This window comes from Pseudogymnoascus destructans (assembly GCF_001641265.1).
Source record: "Pseudogymnoascus destructans isolate 20631-21 unplaced genomic scaffold scaffold_41, whole genome shotgun sequence".
Taxonomy (NCBI): Eukaryota; Fungi; Ascomycota; class Leotiomycetes; order Thelebolales; family Thelebolaceae; genus Pseudogymnoascus; species Pseudogymnoascus destructans.
Genome location: NW_020167559.1, coordinates 32485 through 50651, shown reverse-complemented (window position 1 = coordinate 50651; position 18167 = coordinate 32485). Strand labels below are relative to the sequence as shown.

The window sequence follows — 18167 nt, the reverse complement described above, 5'->3', positions numbered from 1 at the left end:
TAGTTGAAAGGTACTTTGGGATTGGTGGTGGTTTGGGCGGGAGGTGAGGTATTTTTTGGTTAGAGTTGCTTGGGAAGAGGGTCAGAATAATGGAGTCAGTCGTCGGTATAACATTGTGGGAGTCACGTCTTACTGCTGTGCTATAATCTCCCCCCCCTATCCCTTCCTGCAGCATCTTCAACCTCAAATTCAACCTTCGTCCTCTCAACAACGACACCTATCCAACATACCACCCCATGTTATACCGCCCTCTCGGCTACAACCTCCAGCCCTTCACCGTGATGGCTGTACGAGTAAGTACGTACAGCATATCCCCATCACACACACCGCCCTTCCAGATCATCTCATACTAATCACAACGTAGACCACGCCGCTTGACTCACCATGCTCACCGTGCATGCCAACCAAAACATGGCTCTTGCCTCACAAGGCCGTGGTTATGCCTGTTCGCTATTCGTGCCTTAGTGCCTTAGTGCCTTAACATCATCGACAATCCGACCCTACTCGAGTACCAACGCCACTAAACCCTATGTAGCGCCCGAAGCCTGTGAAAAATGCGGGAATGTGGTGGCTTCGGCGTGTTTGGCTTCGGCCTTGGGCCTTTACTTATGCAAAAACACTAACTAACCTCTACTACAGTCATAGTCCCGTAAATACCATCGAGATAGCGTAAATATCGAGATATCGAACGTATTTTGGCACTTGTGCTCCTTCAATTTATACTCTACTCCCTCCGCTGCTAACCTTTCCCACTGGCTCCCTTGTCCAGCGCGTTCCTGGCATCGGGACGCCATGAAATTGGGGTAAAATGGAAAAAAGTTGATTTATAAGGGTCCTGTCAGGATCCCCACCATTTACATAGCCCTTAGCATATTCCCAGTCGTCGTATAGGTTGCTTGCCTTTCTTTTTTTACCCTATCTCCTCTACTCCCCCCTCTCTCCTCTCTTCACCTCTTTGCTCTCTTTCTCTCCCCACTCCCCTCCCCCCCCCCTCCTTTTCTCCCCCCGTCTCCTTCGTTTGGCACCTCATCCGGGCTCAGCCTCGCCCTCACACCACCACATACTGGTCTCACGATATCATACTCTCCATACCACCCGCCTTACAACCTACCTACCGCCCTTAGTGAACAACACTCACCCTCAACCAATCATCGGGCTCTCCCGCAATGGCTGACACCGCCATCCCCCCCGTCTCCTCGGCGCCCTCCCGCTCCTCCTTCGAAACGGCAACCGACCCCGAGAAGCAGCGTGAGGCCGCCCGCAGCAGCAACCCGAATGGCTTCGTCCAGCCCACCAGCGGCGTCTCCGTCGCCGGTGCTGAAGCCGAGTTCGCCTCCCTGGAGAAGGAGCTGACGAACATCTCCTGCGTGGCCACGCGCAAATCCGAGGCTGGCGCCAACGGCGAAAAGGACGTCGAGAAGGTCAGCTCGACAAGCACGGTTAGCGAACCCTTTGATCTCGAGGGCACGCTCAGGGGAAACAGAGAGGCGGACGAGGTGGCCGGGATCCGTGCCAAGAAGATTGGGGTTCTATGGGACGGTCTGACCGTGAGGGGCCATGGTGGGGTTGCGAATTTCATCAAGACGTTCCCGGATGCGTTTACGGACTTCTTTAATGTCTGGGCCACGGGGAAGCAGATCCTTGGTCTGGGGAAGAAAGGGCGCGAGGTCGACATCCTGAAGGGATTTAGGGGGTTGGTGAAGCCGGGAGAGATGGTCCTCGTGCTTGGAAGACCGGGCAGCGGGTGTACCACTTTCTTGAAGGTCATTGCGAATCAGCGGTTTGGATATACGGGCGTCGAGGGGGATGTGTTTTACGGACCTTTCGATGCGCAGACATTTGCGAAGCAGTACCGTGGGGAGGCTGTGTACAACCAAGAGGACGACGTGCACCACCCCACCCTAACCGTGGCCCAGACGCTGGCCTTTGCGCTGGACACGAAGATCCCCGGAAAGCGACCTGAAGGGATGTCAAAAGGGAACTTCAAGGAGCGCGTCATCCAGACGCTGCTGAAGATGTTTAACATCGAGCACACAGCGAACACCGTCGTCGGGTCAGCGTTCGTCCGCGGTATCTCGGGGGGAGAGCGCAAGCGCGTCTCCATCGCTGAGATGATGGTGACAGGCGCGACAGTCTGCGCGTGGGATAACTCGACGCGAGGGCTCGATGCGTCGACTGCCCTGGACTATGCAAAGTCCCTGCGTATCATGACCAACATTTACCAGGCTACGACGTTCGTCTCGCTCTACCAGGCCAGTGAGAACATCTACAAACAGTTCGACAAGGTGCTCGTCATCGACAGCGGTAAACAGGCGTTCTTCGGCCCGGCCTACCAGGCGCGTGGATACTTCGAGTCGCTCGGCTTCAAGGAGAAGCCACGTCAGACTACCCCCGACTTCCTCACTGGATGCACCGACGAGTTCGAACGCGAATACGTCGATGGTTACGAGCCGCACACCCCCGACACCCTTGCTCAGGCCTTCACCGATTCCAGCTTCTCTGAGTCTCTCATGAGCTCCATGGACGCCTACAAGACCTCTCTCGAGCCCAACCGTCAGAGCCACGAGGACTTCCGCGTCGCCGTTACCGAGAGCAAACGCGGTCGCGGCACCGCTCACTCCGTCTACTCCGTCCCCTTCTACATGCAGGTCTGGGCTCTCATGCGCCGCCAGTTCCTCATCAAGTGGCAGGACAAGTTCCAACTGTGTGTGTCCTGGGGCACATCCCTCATCATCGCCATCGTTGTCGGTACCACCTGGCACAACATCCCGCAGACAAGCGCTGGCGCCTTCACGAGGGGCGGAGTTTTGTTTATTAGTTTCTTGTTCAATTGCTTTCAGGCTTTCGGCGAACTGGCGAGCACTATGCTGGGTAGGCCGATTGTCAATAAACATCGCGCGTATACGTTTCATCGGCCAAGCGTCCTGTGGGTAGCCCAGATCGCGGTCGATCTATCGTTTGCAGCGATGCAGATCTTTTTGTTCTCGCTGATAGTTTACTTCCTGTGTAACCTGGCGCGGGATGCAGGCGCATTCTTCACGTTTTATATTGTTATTGTGCTAGGGTACTTGACGATGACGCTGTTTTTCAGAGTCATTGGATGCTGGTATGTAGATTTGGATTTGGATCAGTGCTTTTCTTCTTTGCTGACTTTGTGGATAGCTGCCCTGATTTCGATTATGCTATCAAATTCGCCGTCATCACGATCACGTTCTTTGTCCTTACCACGGGGTATTTGATTCAGTACGAGTCCCAGAAGGTATGGCTGCGTTGGATATTCTGGATTAACCCATTCGGTCTCGGCTTTTCATCTCTCATGGCCAATGAATTTAGTCGCATAGACTTGACCTGCACAGGCCAGTCCTTGATTCCCCACGGCCCGGGTTATGGAAACATAAGCCACCAAGTCTGCACGCTCGCCGGCAGTATCCCTGGGAACCCGATCGTCTCTGGCAAGGACTACATCCAGACATCGTTTGCGTATAGCCCGAGCGACCTTTGGAGAAACTTCGGAATACTCGTCGTTCTAAGCGCCTTCTTCCTAACCGTCAACATCCTCACGGGCGAGCTGCTGAACTTCGGCGCTGGCGGAAACGCAGCGAAGACCTTCGCCCACCCAACCAAAGAGACCGACGAGCTAAACGCGTCTCTCATCGCCACCCGCGAGGCGCGACGCACCGGAAAAGTCGAGGGAACAAGTTCTGACCTCAAGATCGAATCCAAGGCCGTCCTGACCTGGGAGGGGCTCAACTACGATGTGCCGACTCCTTCCGGGCAACTGCGCCTCCTGAACAACATCTACGGGTACGTGAAACCTGGAGAGTTGACAGCCCTGATGGGTGCGTCAGGCGCGGGCAAGACCACTCTTCTCGATGTGCTCGCATCGCGCAAGAACATCGGCGTCATCTCCGGTGACGTTCTGGTCGATGGTCTGAAACCTGGCACTGCATTCCAGCGCGGAACTTCGTATGCGGAGCAGCTGGATGTGCATGAGCCGACACAGACTGTTCGTGAGGCCCTGCGCTTCTCGGCTGATCTCCGTCAGCCCATTGATGTCCCGCAGTCCGAGAAGTATGCTTATGTCGAGGAGATCCTGTCACTCCTTGAGATGGAGGATATGGCCGATGCGATTATTGGACACCCCGAGAGCGGGCTCGCTGTTGAGCAGCGCAAGCGCGTTACGATTGGTGTTGAACTTGCTGCCAAGCCGGAGTTGCTACTCTTCCTCGACGAGCCGACTTCAGGCCTCGACTCTCAATCTGCGTTCAATATCGTTCGTTTCCTGAAGAAGCTCGCGGCTGCCGGCCAAGCTATCCTCTGTACTATCCATCAGCCAAACGCTGCTCTCTTCGAGAACTTCGACCGTCTTCTTCTCCTCCAGCGCGGTGGACGCTGTGTCTACTTCGGCGACATCGGGTCGGAGGCCACAACTCTTCTTGATTACTTCCACAGACACGGCGCCGATTTCCCTGGCAATGCCAACCCCGCAGAGACCATGCTTGATGCCATCGGCGCCGGCCAGGCCGCGCGTGTTGGTGATCATGACTGGGCGGACCTCTGGGCCAAGAGCCCCGAACTCGCAACCGTCAAGGCGCAGATCACCAGCATGAAAGCGAAGCGGATGGCCGAGGTGGGTGCTGCGACCGAAACCGCCGACGCGCGCGAGTTCGCGACGCCTCTGATGCACCAGCTGCGGATCGTCCAGGCTCGCACGAATCTCTCGTTCTGGCGGTCGCCAAACTACGGCTTCACGCGCCTGTTCAACCACGTCGTCATTGGCCTCGTTACAGGGCTGACCTACCTCAACCTCAACTCGTCGCGCGCGTCGCTCCAGTATCATGTCTTCGTCATGTTCCAGGTTACCGTGCTCCCCGCTATCGTGCTCTCGCAGGTTGAGCCCAAGTACGCCATCTCGCGCACAATCTTCTACCGCGAGTCTAGCTCAAAGATGTACTCGCAGTTTGCCTTTGCCACCTCCCTCATCGTGGCCGAGATGCCTTACTCCATTCTCTGCGCCGTCGCCTTCTTCCTCCCGCTATACTACATGCCGGGCTTCTCCTCCGAGCCCGCCCGCGCAGGATACCAATTCCTCATTACCCTCATCACGGAGCTCTTCTCCGTAACCCTCGGCCAGATGATCGCAGCCCTCACACCCTCCCCCTACATCGCCGCCCTCCTCAACCCCTTCGTCATCATCACCTTCGCACTCTTCTGCGGTGTTACTCTCCCACCCGCCGCCATGCCCGCTTTCTGGCGCGCCTGGCTCTACGAACTGGACCCCTTCAGCCGCCTCATCGGCGGCATGGCCGCCACCGAGCTCACGGGCCGGGAAGTCGTCTGCGCCGCTCGGGAACTGAACCGCTTCATCGCCCCCATCGGGCAGACGTGCGGCGAGTACATGGCTAACTTCTTCAAGGCGGGCGGCGCGGGTTACCTCGTCGACGAGTCGGGGAGCAACTGCGAGTTCTGTGCGTTCAAGAATGGAGACCAGTTCCTGCAGGGGATGGAGATGCATTGGTCGAATCGCTGGAGGGATTTGGGCATTTTTGCGGCGTTTATCGCGAGTAATATTGCAATTTTGCTGGTTGCTGTGAGTTTTTCCCTTCCTAGCCGATTTCTGTTATGTGCTATAGAGGAGTTGCTAACATATGGTGATTGTAGTCGAGATATCTGAATTTTAATAGACGGTAAGTGGACCGGGATTGAGGCGAGAGGCGCCTATTATACAAAGTAATACAGTACAACATGGTATGGGACCGCGGGAGAGAAGGCGGTACAGTAAGTAAGAGGATATATTAAAATGGTGGGATTGGATGGGATTGGATGGGATGGGATGGGGTGCATAACATATATGGCCATATTTAAAAGAATGTCTTCCTGGTTGGAGGAAGCGCAGACTGAGACAGTTGCATAATTTTATTTTTAGATTGTGGGAGGGGGGGTTATATGGTGGAATGGTTCAGTAGGATAATATAGATATTTGGTTTAAAAGAGAAATATAGAAAAATAACGAATAACTATTGGTTATTGGTTTTGTTGGTTAGTTGGTGGGGTTTGAAACGCCATATAATCGTGCGAAGCTCTTGCTTCCAGCTCTCCATGCAAACAGACCGTGTTTAAACACGGATCAAAAGAGAGAGACCATCCATTCAAACCTACCTCACATACAGTAGCGTTATCGCTGTATCGGTGTTTAATATTTCCAAGATGGAAAGGGGTGGATTTTAACGAGAAGTGGGTGTTGGAACGGTGACAGAAAAGCGTCGGCGACGATAGTTAATATCGGTGACCGGGCGGTAACTGGTAACAGGAATTCATAGACAACTTCACGGACCGGGCATTCCACCGTCTTCATCCTCATCGTCAGATGAGACCACCCACTCGCCCCCCCGCGGCCCTGCTTTCTTCGAACATTCGTATGGCCCCAAGCAATTCGAATCTGACCTTCTCTAGCCCTGCTATATCTAGACAGTCCCCCTTGTCAACAGCACCCGCCTGTTCTTCCTGGCCTTCTCCTCCAACGTAGAACCACGATGGCGATAGAGAGCCATGAGGATTGTCTGATAATTAGATGTGGGAGGTCACACGAGGGAAGGCGTCAGATAGAGAAGCGGTGCAGGAAGTGATGGGCTGAAGTTTGCTCACAGAGAGGAAATAAGGGGCTCCTTTTTGGGGCGCCGTGGGAGGGGATCAGCAGCTATGTTTGAATTATAGTATATAAGCATTCAATAGTCCTCACTTCTCATTCTATGCGAGGGAGCGAAAAGTTTCGTGGCCGCGTACGTATGCGGTGGGCTTGCGTCGTTACATTCTGAGCAGTGTGTGCGCTGGATATAATGTTGACTGCATGAAAATTTTGGGTGGAAGCGTGGTGGATTCTGGGAGAGGTGGGTGTTGGAATGGTGACAGGAGAGCTACGACAACAGGAGAGCCCGCGGCAATAGTAAGTGAGCACTGGTTGTCGGGGCGGGGATAGGAATTCGCAGAAGAGATAGCCGTGGGTCGGCGTCGTCTTCATCCTCGCCGTCTTCGTTGCCTTTGTCGTCAGATGAGAAGTTGTATATTTCTACAACCGTACCATTTATTGTTATTATATTTAGGAGAGGCGCCTGGATACTGCTCCGCTCTTATATGCGTGCGGGGGATGAGTTGGGTAGGGCATTTTGTGTGTGGTTGTCACCTGTGGTATGGCTTCAAGAGGATAGGGAGTGAGACTGGAGTTGGAGTTTCCACACTTAGGCAAGGGGTGCGGGGGTCAGCTTCTATTTTTGAACTTTAGTATAACAGCACCTGAGACTCTCCACTTCTTACTAATGCACAGGAGCGAAAAGTTTCGTGGCCGCGTACGTACGCTTGCCGTTGCGTTGTCACATGCTGACCAGTGTGTCCGCTTGATAGACAAATACCGTTGGAAGTATGATATTTTTTGGAAGAGGATGAATTTTACGAGTGGTGGGTGTTGGAACGGCGACAGGAGAGCGGTGGCGCTGGCAAGGAGAGTGGTGACAAGAATCAGCAACCACAGGGCCAGGGAGGACTACAGCCATGAGTGATGCCACGCTTGCTGTTGCATCGTCCAGCTCTCGTCGATACTGGCACGCTGTGTCATCTCGATGGTAGTTTCGAGCAGGTCTATTGCAAGGTTGACGCGGTCACCGAACGAGTCGAGGATAAAAGAGAGGCTGTGCGAACGCATGGTCACCTCCGCCATCTCTGAGCCTTGCCAAGCAGGTCAATCTCGAACACGATGTCGCCAAGTTTATTCGCGTTGAGGTCAGCAGTGATGCTGATCTTGCGGGTGCAAAGGGATGGGGGAGTAAGGGAGAATTTTGCGAGAAGAGTGATTGGATGGTACGAAATTTTGATATAAGAGGCCTGCAAGACTTACCTCACTCAGTGTACTATAATGCAGGACCGAGGGTAACCTTGAGGCTCGGTGTGCCGGTAAGACTGAGCGGTGGTTGCAGAGAGAAACTGGTTTACTATTTAACGAGCGGAAGAATGATGGGTTATATGAGAGATGGGTAGCATGATAACGGCAGCAGGAATCAATGGTGACGGTAGTAATATATATCGGTGGTGGTAGGTTGGGGGGTGACAGGAATCAGCGACGGTGGTAATGATACCGTGGGGCTGGAGGTAATTAGCTGCTTTTGCAAGAAAACTGGTCTTAATGGCGATGAAGGAAGACAAAGGTTCAAATAGGAAAGAAGGGTATTTATACCTAGGTGCTGGAATTGATGATAATACGAGAAGGACGATGGTCAAGGACAAAATAGAATTTGAACATAGCGGTGGGGATGGCCCCACCGCTATGTTCAAATTCTATTTTGTATTTTGTATGGGAGCGTATAACACTCACAATGTTGACATCGGTTTTGACATTACCACGTCCAGGCCGATGAGTCCGGCTGCTCGGTGTATAGATCAACCTCTTGATTAAATATTTTTGGAAATTACAATTACATTTCTGTGTCGCCGGAGCCTACGGTTTGACATATACATGACCCCGCTGGGTTTTATCAGTTTCTAGCCCACTGCTTCCTTTCTCGGTTTGTATTGCTCCCAATGCAGTTCTCTCAACCAAGTATGTTTCATATCCTAAAGGGGCCCAACTGTTGTTAGAAATCCACAAAACCAATTCACGAAGATAGGCCGGAAGAGATTTGCAAATACAGTTAATTTTGTTTAATTTTGATCATATTTCCAACCCAAATACATATCATCCTCGCTGCAGCAATTCACAGCCAAGATCCGTAAACGAATTCAATACCTTGAACCCCAAGGGCGCAATCGTCTCTAGTAATTGAGTAGGCACCTATTTTCAACGTTAGCACTCACTCCCACAACCAGCAAGGGATTCAAACTCACCAAATCCAAATACGACGTCCAAGCCCTGTGGGCCTTATTCTGCCTCACCCCCAACAGCAACAGCCCCTGCAGCAACGCCCCATCCTCCTCGTATCCCGCCCTCACAATCGGCGATAGCACGCCCCCTGACCTCCCTCCAACAAGATGCGGATGCCACCGCGACAGCAGCGTGCTCGATCGACACAACACAACCGTTCCAACAAGCCGTCCATCAGCCCTGCTCTTCGCCCTCACTACCCCGCACGCCTCCGCATCGGCTAGCGCAAGCGTATACAGTTTATACTGCTCCCAGCTGCCAAACATAGAGATATGCGCCGCGACCTCATCATCAAACGCGCCGAGGCCGTGGATTAGATCGAAATCAACGTGTAAGCGCTGTGCCGCTTTTACGACTTGCTCCGGCGGCGCCCAGTGATGCAGGTCCTGAATAATGCAGCTCGCGAACTGGTGGGAGGACACCGTCGCCGCGGCTGGGAGTGACGCGCCCAGCCATCTCCGCAGTCGGGGGATGGAGCCCTCCGTGCTCGGTACGCCGGGATAGATGGCAGGGATGCGCGTACCGACCTTGATACTCTGGAGACCGGGACGGGTAGTGAGGGATCGGAGAGCGCGTTGGTATAGGGAGTGCCCGATCGAGAGGCTGCGCTTCCCTGGGTCGACGAATAGGGCGCCAATGTGGCCGATGGTAGCGGTGGCGTAGGTGGCACAGAAGCCGTAGAGGGCGCCGGTGCTGGAGTTGCGGACGACGAAGTGAGCTTCTGCTATAGCGGGGTCGCCGAGAGAGAAGGATAGGGCGGTGGCACCCCAGAGGGGTGACGGGGAGCCGGGGACTGAGGCTTTGGATACGGTCTGTATCAAGCTGTTGAGAGAGTTGACGTCTTTCTCGGAATAGGACTCCACCAGCCACGCTTGCCGGGATTTTTGGGCCTTTGCAACTTTCCGCAACGATCCTGGGAGACTTCCTTGAGGCCTCAGCTGTCCAAATAGGACGCGAACCAGGGCTTCCATGGCAGTTTCAGTAAAGTCGTAAGTGCAAATGTACGTCCCAATACTCTTATCTCGGGCGAAATCGTACGGAGAGGAGACCGATACAACAATGAGGGATTTCTTCTTCCCTGTCGGGGTTGGTAACGAGCACATCATTGAGACGTGCTTCGTAAAACCTGACTGATATAAGTTTCGAGTTGCATCCGCAGTCACGACAATAATCGAGGATGCTCGCTCTATAAGGTGTTCGTGTGTAGGTCTCACTCCGTTGGCGGTGTATGAGGTATGAAGGAGCTTTCCGCGCCGTTGGCGCGCCAGCTGTCTGCCGAGCTCTCTGAAAACACCCTCGCCAGACATGATAGATCCGCGATCCATCCAGCGATCGTGGTCGATGGCTGTAGCTTTGCCCTCAGAGAGGAACTTTGTAGCAGCAGACGCTGGTAAGGGCTTCAGAAGCGGGGTAAGGAGAAGGAGATCCTCACTCTCAGACACAGTATGAGAGAGCGGTAGGAGTTGGTTGTTGTCGCGCATGACCGTTATCGAGTTGTCATATGCTCTTGTTGACAGAGCAAGATGAGACTCGTGGAATTTCGATAGGAGCTTCATACCCGGTGGATTAAGGGCCTTTTCCCAAGATGTGCAGCTAGCCTTTAGTTTCAGGACCCGGCGTAATGATGTTCGCACTCGGTCAACTGAGACCATACCATTTTCGAGTCCGATTTTCAGTCCTGACAATGCTTCTTTTTGGACGGAAAATGAGCGGCAAAGCAAGACAAGGTCACAACCAGCTTCTATAGCCATAACACAGCCTCCTCGGAAGCCGATATCAACGTTTAACGCCTCCATTTCCAAGCACTCGGACACGACAACTCCGTTAAATCCCAAATCCCGCCGTAGTAGGTCATCTACAACCTCTTTTGAGAGGCAGGCATGCATGATATTCATGTCTTTATTATTGATAGCACAGCCGCCGACCATGATTGCGTCGAGGCCTGCATTGATTGCGTTGCGGAATGGCACCAAAGCACCCAGGCTAAGTTGTTCCAGAGTTTCCGTAATGATTGGCATATCCAAAGTAGATCCGAGAAACGTGAGGTTTCCGTATGAAGGGAAATGCTTCCCACAGGTCGTCAAACCCGCATCTTTGTATCCGTTCATAGACGCGATACCATATTGAGAGGCTTCATGAGGGTCATCACCTGCAGCCCTCACGCCAAGCGGCTGTATTTGAGCATTATTTAGCACATCTAGAACAGGACCAAGGATCATGTTGACTCCCACTGACGACACTTCCAGAGCAGTGGCATTTGCTACCTCGTATGCCAAGTCTGGGGATCCCGCAGCTGCGACACCCATAGCGCTCGGGTACTGGCATATGTACTCTTCGTCGTACAAGCTATTGACACCTCCGTTTTCCTGGTCAAGAGCAATAATCAGTGGAACGGGGTGGCCAGCATCTCGGGCAATTATTTGGAGCTCCTGGGCGAGTCTCGCCGTGTCCGCCGCAGCTGGGCAGTGTTAGTGGTGTGACAATGAAAAAAGGCCAGTATTTGGAAAAGAAAAAGAGATTCAGCCTACATTTGAGGTTCTTTGCAGTCAGGATGACAGATCCGAGGCCATAATCTGCGATGAGGGATCGGATCTGGGGCGTGACTTCCTCGCCTTCCCATCCCATCATGAACAGCTGGCCCATAGCCCTGCGGTCGTCAGTTCCGCATACACGATGAATAGTCTCAGTAGAACAACTCACCGGTCCATGTCGTCCCATATTGGGTCCAAATCCTCCTGGAAAGCGGCCATTGTTGCGTGGTATCAATTGGTTGTCTCGTTATATATTAAAGTCGGGTGGGGTAGCTGTCGCCGCCAGCCATGAGAGATCACCAAGGCGAGAACATAGGCTCACGGGCTGAGAGGCGCACGAGATCAGTAGTGATATAAGGCTAAATGGTATAATAAATCATCGTGACCGTAAATATAGGTGGTATAGGTAGTATAGGGTAGTATAGGGTAGTATAGCGAATAAATGGCGATGATTTTGACCCGATTGAGGCTCAAGATGGGGGGGGTTGGAGATGCCTGAATTTGTTTTGTTCCACAGAGAGTTTGGTGGTTTCGTGGTTATCGTGGCCTGTGGTTGAGTGGAGAAAAGTGGTGTAGGAGGTGGAGGGGCGTGTAGTGGTTTGTCACAAGGATATCACAGGGTTACCACAGGGGTGTACACGCTAACTCGACCACTAATGAGCTACTAATTAGCTGCTAATAAGGTACTAACAGAGTACCAATCCACTACTAATCCACCGCTCATCCAGTGCCAAACAAGGCCAGTCAAGTGCTAAGATGCTAGTATAACCTGGGGAAATGGAGAGACACGGACCAAGTACACCACAAGTACTCGACTACCAAGCATCCCCAACCACAAACCACAAACCACAACCACTTCTTGGTATCCCCGCAGCACCGAGAGCCATGAGACCTTCATCAACAACAAATCCACCACAATATTCTTTCCTCAACCACAGCAATTATATACTCCTCTACCCAACTACTGCGATCGCATGCTAGATTACCGAGCGATGGTGAGATGGCAGGCTACGATGGGTTGAGCATGTCGTCGCAGTCCGTGGTTGATGTCATGCATCTCTCTCAGGGAGCCGGCGACAATTCCGAGGCATACAGCCAGGCGTCAGACTTCTCCGGGGAAGCTATGTTGTACGTTGATGACCTCGGTCGAAGCATGCGGACTTACTTTTGTGGCAGCAACGACCTGAACGTGGACTTGTCGTCCCTTCCCGTCTTCACTCCGAACCACAACTACGACTTCGTACCAGGCTTTGACGACTCGCTGGCATATAACAACGGCGGCTACTTCGACAACCTTCTCGACCCAGGAGCTGCTGTGCCCGAATTTTCACCCGCGAATCTCGACAACAAGCTCTTGGGCTTTGGTGCGCCTATACACTTGACCCAGGTTCTCGACAGCGGAGGACAAACATGGCCTCGCTTAGCTGCGGAACTGAATGGCATGTTCTCTATTGCAGAGGACGTGTTCGAAGGAGAGACGGTCGAGAGGCCGCTGGAGCTGACATGCTACCGACGGAATCTGTTTCAAATATCGGGAGCCATTATTCTATCCCGGACTATGGCGGAGGCACTCATGGAGCAAGGAGGACAAGTGCCAATTCAAGACCTTGTCGCGGTGCTATCCGCCACCGAGTCGATCGAGGGAAAACCAACAGAAATTATATCAGTGCCATGGAAGGCGGCGGTTGCGAATAGCTCCGGATCGGAAGATAAGGCCGGGACAGCACCAGCGAACATCCCGATAGACTTGTCGTCAAATCAGGAAGCCGATCCCATATACGTCAATATCCCGATAGCATGGCGAAGACTGCAATTCAAGTACGCTACGGCAAACAATGGCCGACGGAAGGGCCTACAACAACATTATCAAATCCAGATTACATTAATGGCCAAGACAGAAGGCGACGGCCAGCTGATCAAGATCGCAGAGATCCAGTCCAATCCAATTGTCGTCAGAGGGCGGAGCCCTAAGAACTTTGACAGCAGCAAAGATGTGCCTCTCAGCGAGCGAAAACAGTCAGATCCAATGAACCGCATGAGAAGCGCGGGGAGTGTAGCGGCAGCTACCCCACAATGGATCGAGCCGGCATTATCCCAGGCATCTAACAAGTACTATCCACAGAAGTCGTATATTGTAAGCACGCCCCTCGCGCCATCTGGAACAATCTATCAATAAGGGGAATTGGCCAATCATCTGCTTATGCTAACTGTAATATAGCAACCGCCATTGGATCAGGTGTTATCATGGCCTCATCCGACTCCGCCTTCCCCAGGTCCTGTCGAACCTCGTGCGAAAAGACTAGCGTCCGGATCCCCAGTTACAGCAAAACGCCGGCCACCTGTTCCGACCACGGACTGGCATCATACGGAGATTAAAGAGGAGTTCCGCGCTCTCCCTGCACAGAAAACTCCTATAGGGCTGTCAGTTTCAGATGACGATGTCCATACTGTAATTTCAGATACGTCTGCCTCTCCCCCAACGGATTCTATCCCAACAAGACCGTTGGCTGCGAGCCCTCTCGAGAAGCTCGACCAGCTATACGAGTACTTTCCCCTCAGCTTGGATGATTGGATGCAACCTGTTGATGCCATCTATCGGCCGCATGTCGTCCACCATTTGAGAGCGCCGGAAGTCAAAGCCCAGGAAGTGCGATCCAAACCGAAGCGGTACTTCTCCGCCATGAACGACTGAAAGTATCCAGACCCAGTATCTCGTTCAGGGGGGCTCTGTGCTTGCATCACACAGTTGCATGGCTTGGGCCAATGGGCAGTATAATCGGTCTAGTTCCTAGTCTCAGGGAGTAAGGGTGCTCCCATAGCTCCGGTAATATTCAACTTGCAACAACGCTACGTCGCAGGGGAAAGTCCCGTTGGTCCGGCTCGACAAAACGTGGAGGGGGCGTTTAAACTATGCCAGGAGGGGATATGGAGGCAGGCACTGGTTCTAGGGCTGGCTGTGCACTATGCGAGCCGGTCTTTTACCATTTTTGTGTTGAGGCTCGATGATCGTCAGGATTGGAGAGATACCCCACATATTGTCATATATGTTGTACTGTACCCTGAAATCCATATTATATATTTCAGAACACGGACACATGCCTATTATTCTATGTCTAGTGCTTTGATTCTTCTAACCTACAAAATAGAAAATCTCTTCATTTTTTTACCATGTTATGGTGGCAATCACGTTGGCGTTACATACTGTATGGGTCAATTGGGTCTCGCCAAGTTTGGGGACGTTGTTGGTTGCATCTCGGGACCCCACCAAAAACATTTTGGTGGTGTCGGTCTCGTACTCGGCAACGTTACACCGGCCTGGAGCACATCTACTTACCCCAATTATTCATCGCAACCATCAAGTCACCTCTGGATCTAACCATCCACTATCTGATACTTCAATGGTATCGTAGCTAGGCCAGGTCCATTTCTTTATTTCATTGTTATTCACGATGTAGGTAATATACTTCTCATCGCTTCAATTACGACGGCGATAGGTCCGCTCTTTCATCTCATTTCCATCCTACCGCTGGGCCGATGCTCATTCCTTCCTCATTCAACATGCCTAGCTCAACCAATGCAAGGGCTCCTCGAGACATTATCACCAGGTTCACCAACTGCCGCCTCCTCCGCCACAACTCCCTCGTTCGGGCAGACCTCTGGGTGTCGTCGCTCACGGGGAAGATTCTTGATGGACAGGATGTCTTCTATACCGAGCAGCGCCTCCCTGATGTTGTCGTTGATCTGGGCAACCGCATCCTCTCTCCTGGCATGATTGATGTCCAATTAAATGGCGCGTTCGGAATTAACTTCTCGGATGTCCCAGAGGAAGAGGGCAGCTTTCCTAAGAAGTTGAAGGAGGTGAATCGGCAATTAATATCGACGGGCGTGACGAGCTACTTGCCGACGATGACAAGCCAGAAGAGCGAGATCTACCATAAGGTTTGAATAATTTACAACTCCTGTGTCCATATGTGATACTGATAACGACAGTTACTACCCTACCTCGGTCCATCAGGCAGCGCGCGCGACTCGACCGACGGCTCCGAGTCTCTCGGCGCTCACATCGAAGGCCCGTTCCTCTCCCACACCAAGAACGGCATCCACAACACCGAAGTCCTCATCTCGGCCCCGAACGGCTTCTCAGACCTCGTCGCCTGCTATGGCAGCGACAACCTCAACAATGCCAAGATGCTCACCGCCGCCCCTGAAGAGGGCGTCCAGCAGGCCATCCCCGAGATCATCTCCCGCGGCATCGTCTACTCAATCGGTCACTCAGAGGCAACCTACGAGCAAGCCAGCGCCGCCGTCGCCTCTGGCGCTACCATGATCACCCACCTCTTCAACGCCATGCGCCCCCTCCACCACCGCGACCCCGGCATCTTCGGCGTCCTCGGCTGCACGGGAGTGACCGCCCCGCGCACCACGCCCCCAACCAACCGCCCAACCAGCACCTCATCAGCCTACAGCTCCAGCACCGACTTCCGCCCGTTCTTTGGCCTGATTGTCGATGGTCTGCATTTGCACCCGACGACTGTCAAGATCGCTTGGAGTGCTCACCCGGATGGCTGCATTCTCGTCACGGACGCTATGCACCTCGTCGGCCTGCCGGACGGGATGTACACCTGGGGCTCTTCGGGACGCGAACGCATCGTCAAGACGGGCCCGCGCTTGACGCTCGAGGGCAGCGATAAGCTCGCCGGCTCCGCGATCTCGCTCGTGGAGTGCGTTAATAACTTCCTGGCGTGGACGGGGGCCAGTGTGCCGCTGGCGCTGAAGACTGTGACGGATACGCCGGCGAGGGTGCTGGGGATGGAGGGGGTGAAGGGGAGCTTGGTGGTTGGGGCGGATGCGGATTTGGTGGTGTTTAGTGAGGTTGGTGGGGAGGGAGGGGTGCAGTTGGTGGTGGATGAGGTGTGGAAGTTTGGGGAGAGGGCGTGGATTGGAGAGGGGGAGGGGAAGGTGTCGGTTTGAGGGGAGGGGATTTGAGGGGAGTGGGATTATAGATGAACTTTGTTGTGTTGTTCATAGCGTAGATTTGGCGGCATGTATTTTTTTGCTGGAATATTAAATTGCAATAGATTCATAACTTATAACGTACATCACAAGTGAATTCGGCAAACTAGTGAAAAATCACCTGCGCAGGTGATTTTTCACTAGTTACGATGCGCACCCCTTTGGGTTTGGCTGCCAAGGAGCCACCAAGTGGGCCGGCCCCAACCCCCCTGTAGCCACCCCATCAACGCGCTCGCGACGCGTCAGAAGGCTCGTTCCCACCGAGTTTTGGAGATATAGTATAGGGTAATGACGAGCTTTCTCGTAAATTAACGTCTTATATAGTAATATACGTGCACTACGCCTACGTCGTCAACTTTTTTTACGATAAAATGGGGTCGCCGTAGGCGAGGGAAAATTTGAGTTTTTGGAGAAATCACTTGCGCATTGCGCATCGTATTTTTTCACCTGTGAATTCGGCAAACTAGTGAAAAATCACCTGCGCATGCGCAGGTGATTCCTCATTTCCAACGAGAATTTTGATATATAGCCTATATAAACATCATTTTTCAGAAGTAAATTGCTCTATATAGCCTATAGTCTACTATACTAGAAGGTATGCCACCACTGTACACTTCTATTATTGTTTTCTTGCCATAAACGAGCAATATCAATGTCCTTCTTCATAAGTACTGCTCTTTTCCCTCGTGCCCCACGATGCATATAAGTAGCTATAAAATCAACCTCTTGCCTTGCTAAGTCTGTATCTTCTTTATCAGCTGCTATACGCTCCCCCCGGAGAGTACTATAGAGCCTCGTTATAGATGAGAATTTGCCATACTTCTTCCAAAATACCTCCCAGTCCCTCTGGCAGGCAACATGTAATGGTGGGTGCACCAGATGTGAGAATCTAGCCACCCAAGGAAGGGATGATTTTACTAAGACAACACACTGTCTTAGAAAAAGAGCCAAAGGGTCGTAGCTTAGACTATTCCACAACGCAGCAATCAGGTGTATGATGTAGTGGAGTGGTTTAGACAAGTTGTAACAAATGTTGAGTCTGAGAACTCAGGGATAAGTCAGAGGTTAGCACCTCACTGACTTTTCAGAAACAAGGAGTAACAAGATCAATGCTTGGAAGCTTGGAAAAGACGTGGAAGTATGTGATAGTCGATTTACTGTATTGTCTGCTTGCCCTTTCTTAAGGAAAGGGCAATCCTATTTATGCTAAAGGAGTGTAGTTCTCTCATTTTCCAAGACTTTCCATGACTTACCAGGCTTGGTAACTGTAGTCAACGTAAGAGAATCCCATAGAACCATCTCTTAGGTTCGTAGCCTATAGGAAGTAAAAGGAGGTCCAAGGTCAGAGTACCCCTATAGACAAATTATGTCATAGACAAATTATGTCATAACTTAACCAATCTTGTGGGTAACTAAAGAGCGATGACGTGTAATGAATCATAGAGGTTCGTAGGAGCTTTTAGAGCTATCGTTCATGCTCCTAGGCCTCTAGTTGGTAGAGATATGTCATGTGGTAGTATGAGTGATGTCATGTAATGTGTTACGATATCAAGTGCGCCTTGCAGCTCGAGTGGGGGTTCAGGGGTGTGGGGAGCTTTCCGGGGTTGGAGCGAAGTTTTCAGTTGTGGAGTGAATTATCAGAACTGGTCTCGCTAAAGAGAATTCACTCCACAATAGCTGTATATAGATCAAGCCACTGCTCGAGTGCTCCTCTT

The 18167-nt window shown here is 52.3% G+C and overlaps 4 protein-coding genes across 4 annotated transcripts; 3 read left to right on the top strand and 1 right to left on the bottom strand.

Moving 5' to 3' along the window:
• Positions 1 to 673: 673 nt before the first annotated feature.
• On the top strand, positions 674 to 6012 carry VC83_09426 (uncharacterized protein). The gene is made up of 3 exons (XM_024472865.1): positions 674 to 3106; positions 3163 to 5590; positions 5662 to 6012. The coding sequence occupies exons 1-3, from the start codon at positions 1167 to 1169 to the stop codon at positions 5689 to 5691; spliced, it is 4398 nt and encodes a 1465-aa protein (XP_024319703.1). The 5' UTR covers positions 674 to 1166; the 3' UTR covers positions 5692 to 6012.
• Positions 6013 to 8432: 2420 nt separating this feature from the next.
• On the bottom strand, positions 8433 to 11989 carry VC83_09425 (uncharacterized protein). The gene is made up of 5 exons (XM_024472864.1): positions 11609 to 11989; positions 11437 to 11555; positions 8872 to 11366; positions 8677 to 8818; positions 8433 to 8601 (listed from the first exon to the last, which is right to left on the bottom strand). The coding sequence occupies exons 1-4, from the start codon at positions 11656 to 11658 to the stop codon at positions 8723 to 8725; spliced, it is 2760 nt and encodes a 919-aa protein (XP_024319707.1). The 5' UTR covers positions 11659 to 11989; the 3' UTR covers positions 8433 to 8601; positions 8677 to 8722.
• Positions 11990 to 12225: 236 nt separating this feature from the next.
• On the top strand, positions 12226 to 14800 carry VC83_09424 (uncharacterized protein). The gene is made up of 3 exons (XM_024472863.1): positions 12226 to 12567; positions 12616 to 13573; positions 13658 to 14800. The coding sequence occupies exons 1-3, from the start codon at positions 12440 to 12442 to the stop codon at positions 14129 to 14131; spliced, it is 1560 nt and encodes a 519-aa protein (XP_024319715.1). The 5' UTR covers positions 12226 to 12439; the 3' UTR covers positions 14132 to 14800.
• Positions 14801 to 14822: 22 nt separating this feature from the next.
• VC83_09423 (uncharacterized protein) lies at positions 14823 to 16522 on the top strand. The gene is made up of 2 exons (XM_024472862.1): positions 14823 to 15378; positions 15430 to 16522. The coding sequence occupies exons 1-2, from the start codon at positions 14974 to 14976 to the stop codon at positions 16408 to 16410; spliced, it is 1386 nt and encodes a 461-aa protein (XP_024319702.1). The 5' UTR covers positions 14823 to 14973; the 3' UTR covers positions 16411 to 16522.
• The last annotated feature ends 1645 nt before the right edge of the window (positions 16523 to 18167 follow it).

What these genes read in the sequence shown, in the direction of transcription:
- VC83_09426 (XM_024472865.1), top strand. Translation starts at nt 1,167, where the DNA reads ATGGCTGACACCGCCATCCCCCCCGTCTCCTCGGCGCCCTCCCGCTCC. An exon ending in TTCAGAGTCATTGGATGCTG is followed by an intron (nt 3,107 to 3,162) that starts GTATGTAGATTT and finishes CTTTGTGGATAG; the next exon opens with CTGCCCTGATTTCGATTATG. An exon ending in TTGCAATTTTGCTGGTTGCT is followed by an intron (nt 5,591 to 5,661) that starts GTGAGTTTTTCC and finishes TGGTGATTGTAG; the next exon opens with TCGAGATATCTGAATTTTAA.
- VC83_09425 (XM_024472864.1), bottom strand. Translation starts at nt 11,658, where the DNA reads ATGGCCGCTTTCCAGGAGGATTTGGACCCAATATGGGACGACATGGAC. An exon ending in ATATGGGACGACATGGACCG is followed by an intron (nt 11,556 to 11,608) that starts GTGAGTTGTTCT and finishes TGACGACCGCAG; the next exon opens with GGCTATGGGCCAGCTGTTCA. An exon ending in GACTGCAAAGAACCTCAAAT is followed by an intron (nt 11,367 to 11,436) that starts GTAGGCTGAATC and finishes AACACTGCCCAG; the next exon opens with CTGCGGCGGACACGGCGAGA.
- VC83_09424 (XM_024472863.1), top strand. Translation starts at nt 12,440, where the DNA reads ATGGCAGGCTACGATGGGTTGAGCATGTCGTCGCAGTCCGTGGTTGAT. An exon ending in TTCTCCGGGGAAGCTATGTT is followed by an intron (nt 12,568 to 12,615) that starts GTACGTTGATGA and finishes CTTTTGTGGCAG; the next exon opens with CAACGACCTGAACGTGGACT. An exon ending in ATCCACAGAAGTCGTATATT is followed by an intron (nt 13,574 to 13,657) that starts GTAAGCACGCCC and finishes ACTGTAATATAG; the next exon opens with CAACCGCCATTGGATCAGGT.
- VC83_09423 (XM_024472862.1), top strand. Translation starts at nt 14,974, where the DNA reads ATGCTCATTCCTTCCTCATTCAACATGCCTAGCTCAACCAATGCAAGG. An exon ending in AGAGCGAGATCTACCATAAG is followed by an intron (nt 15,379 to 15,429) that starts GTTTGAATAATT and finishes TGATAACGACAG; the next exon opens with TTACTACCCTACCTCGGTCC.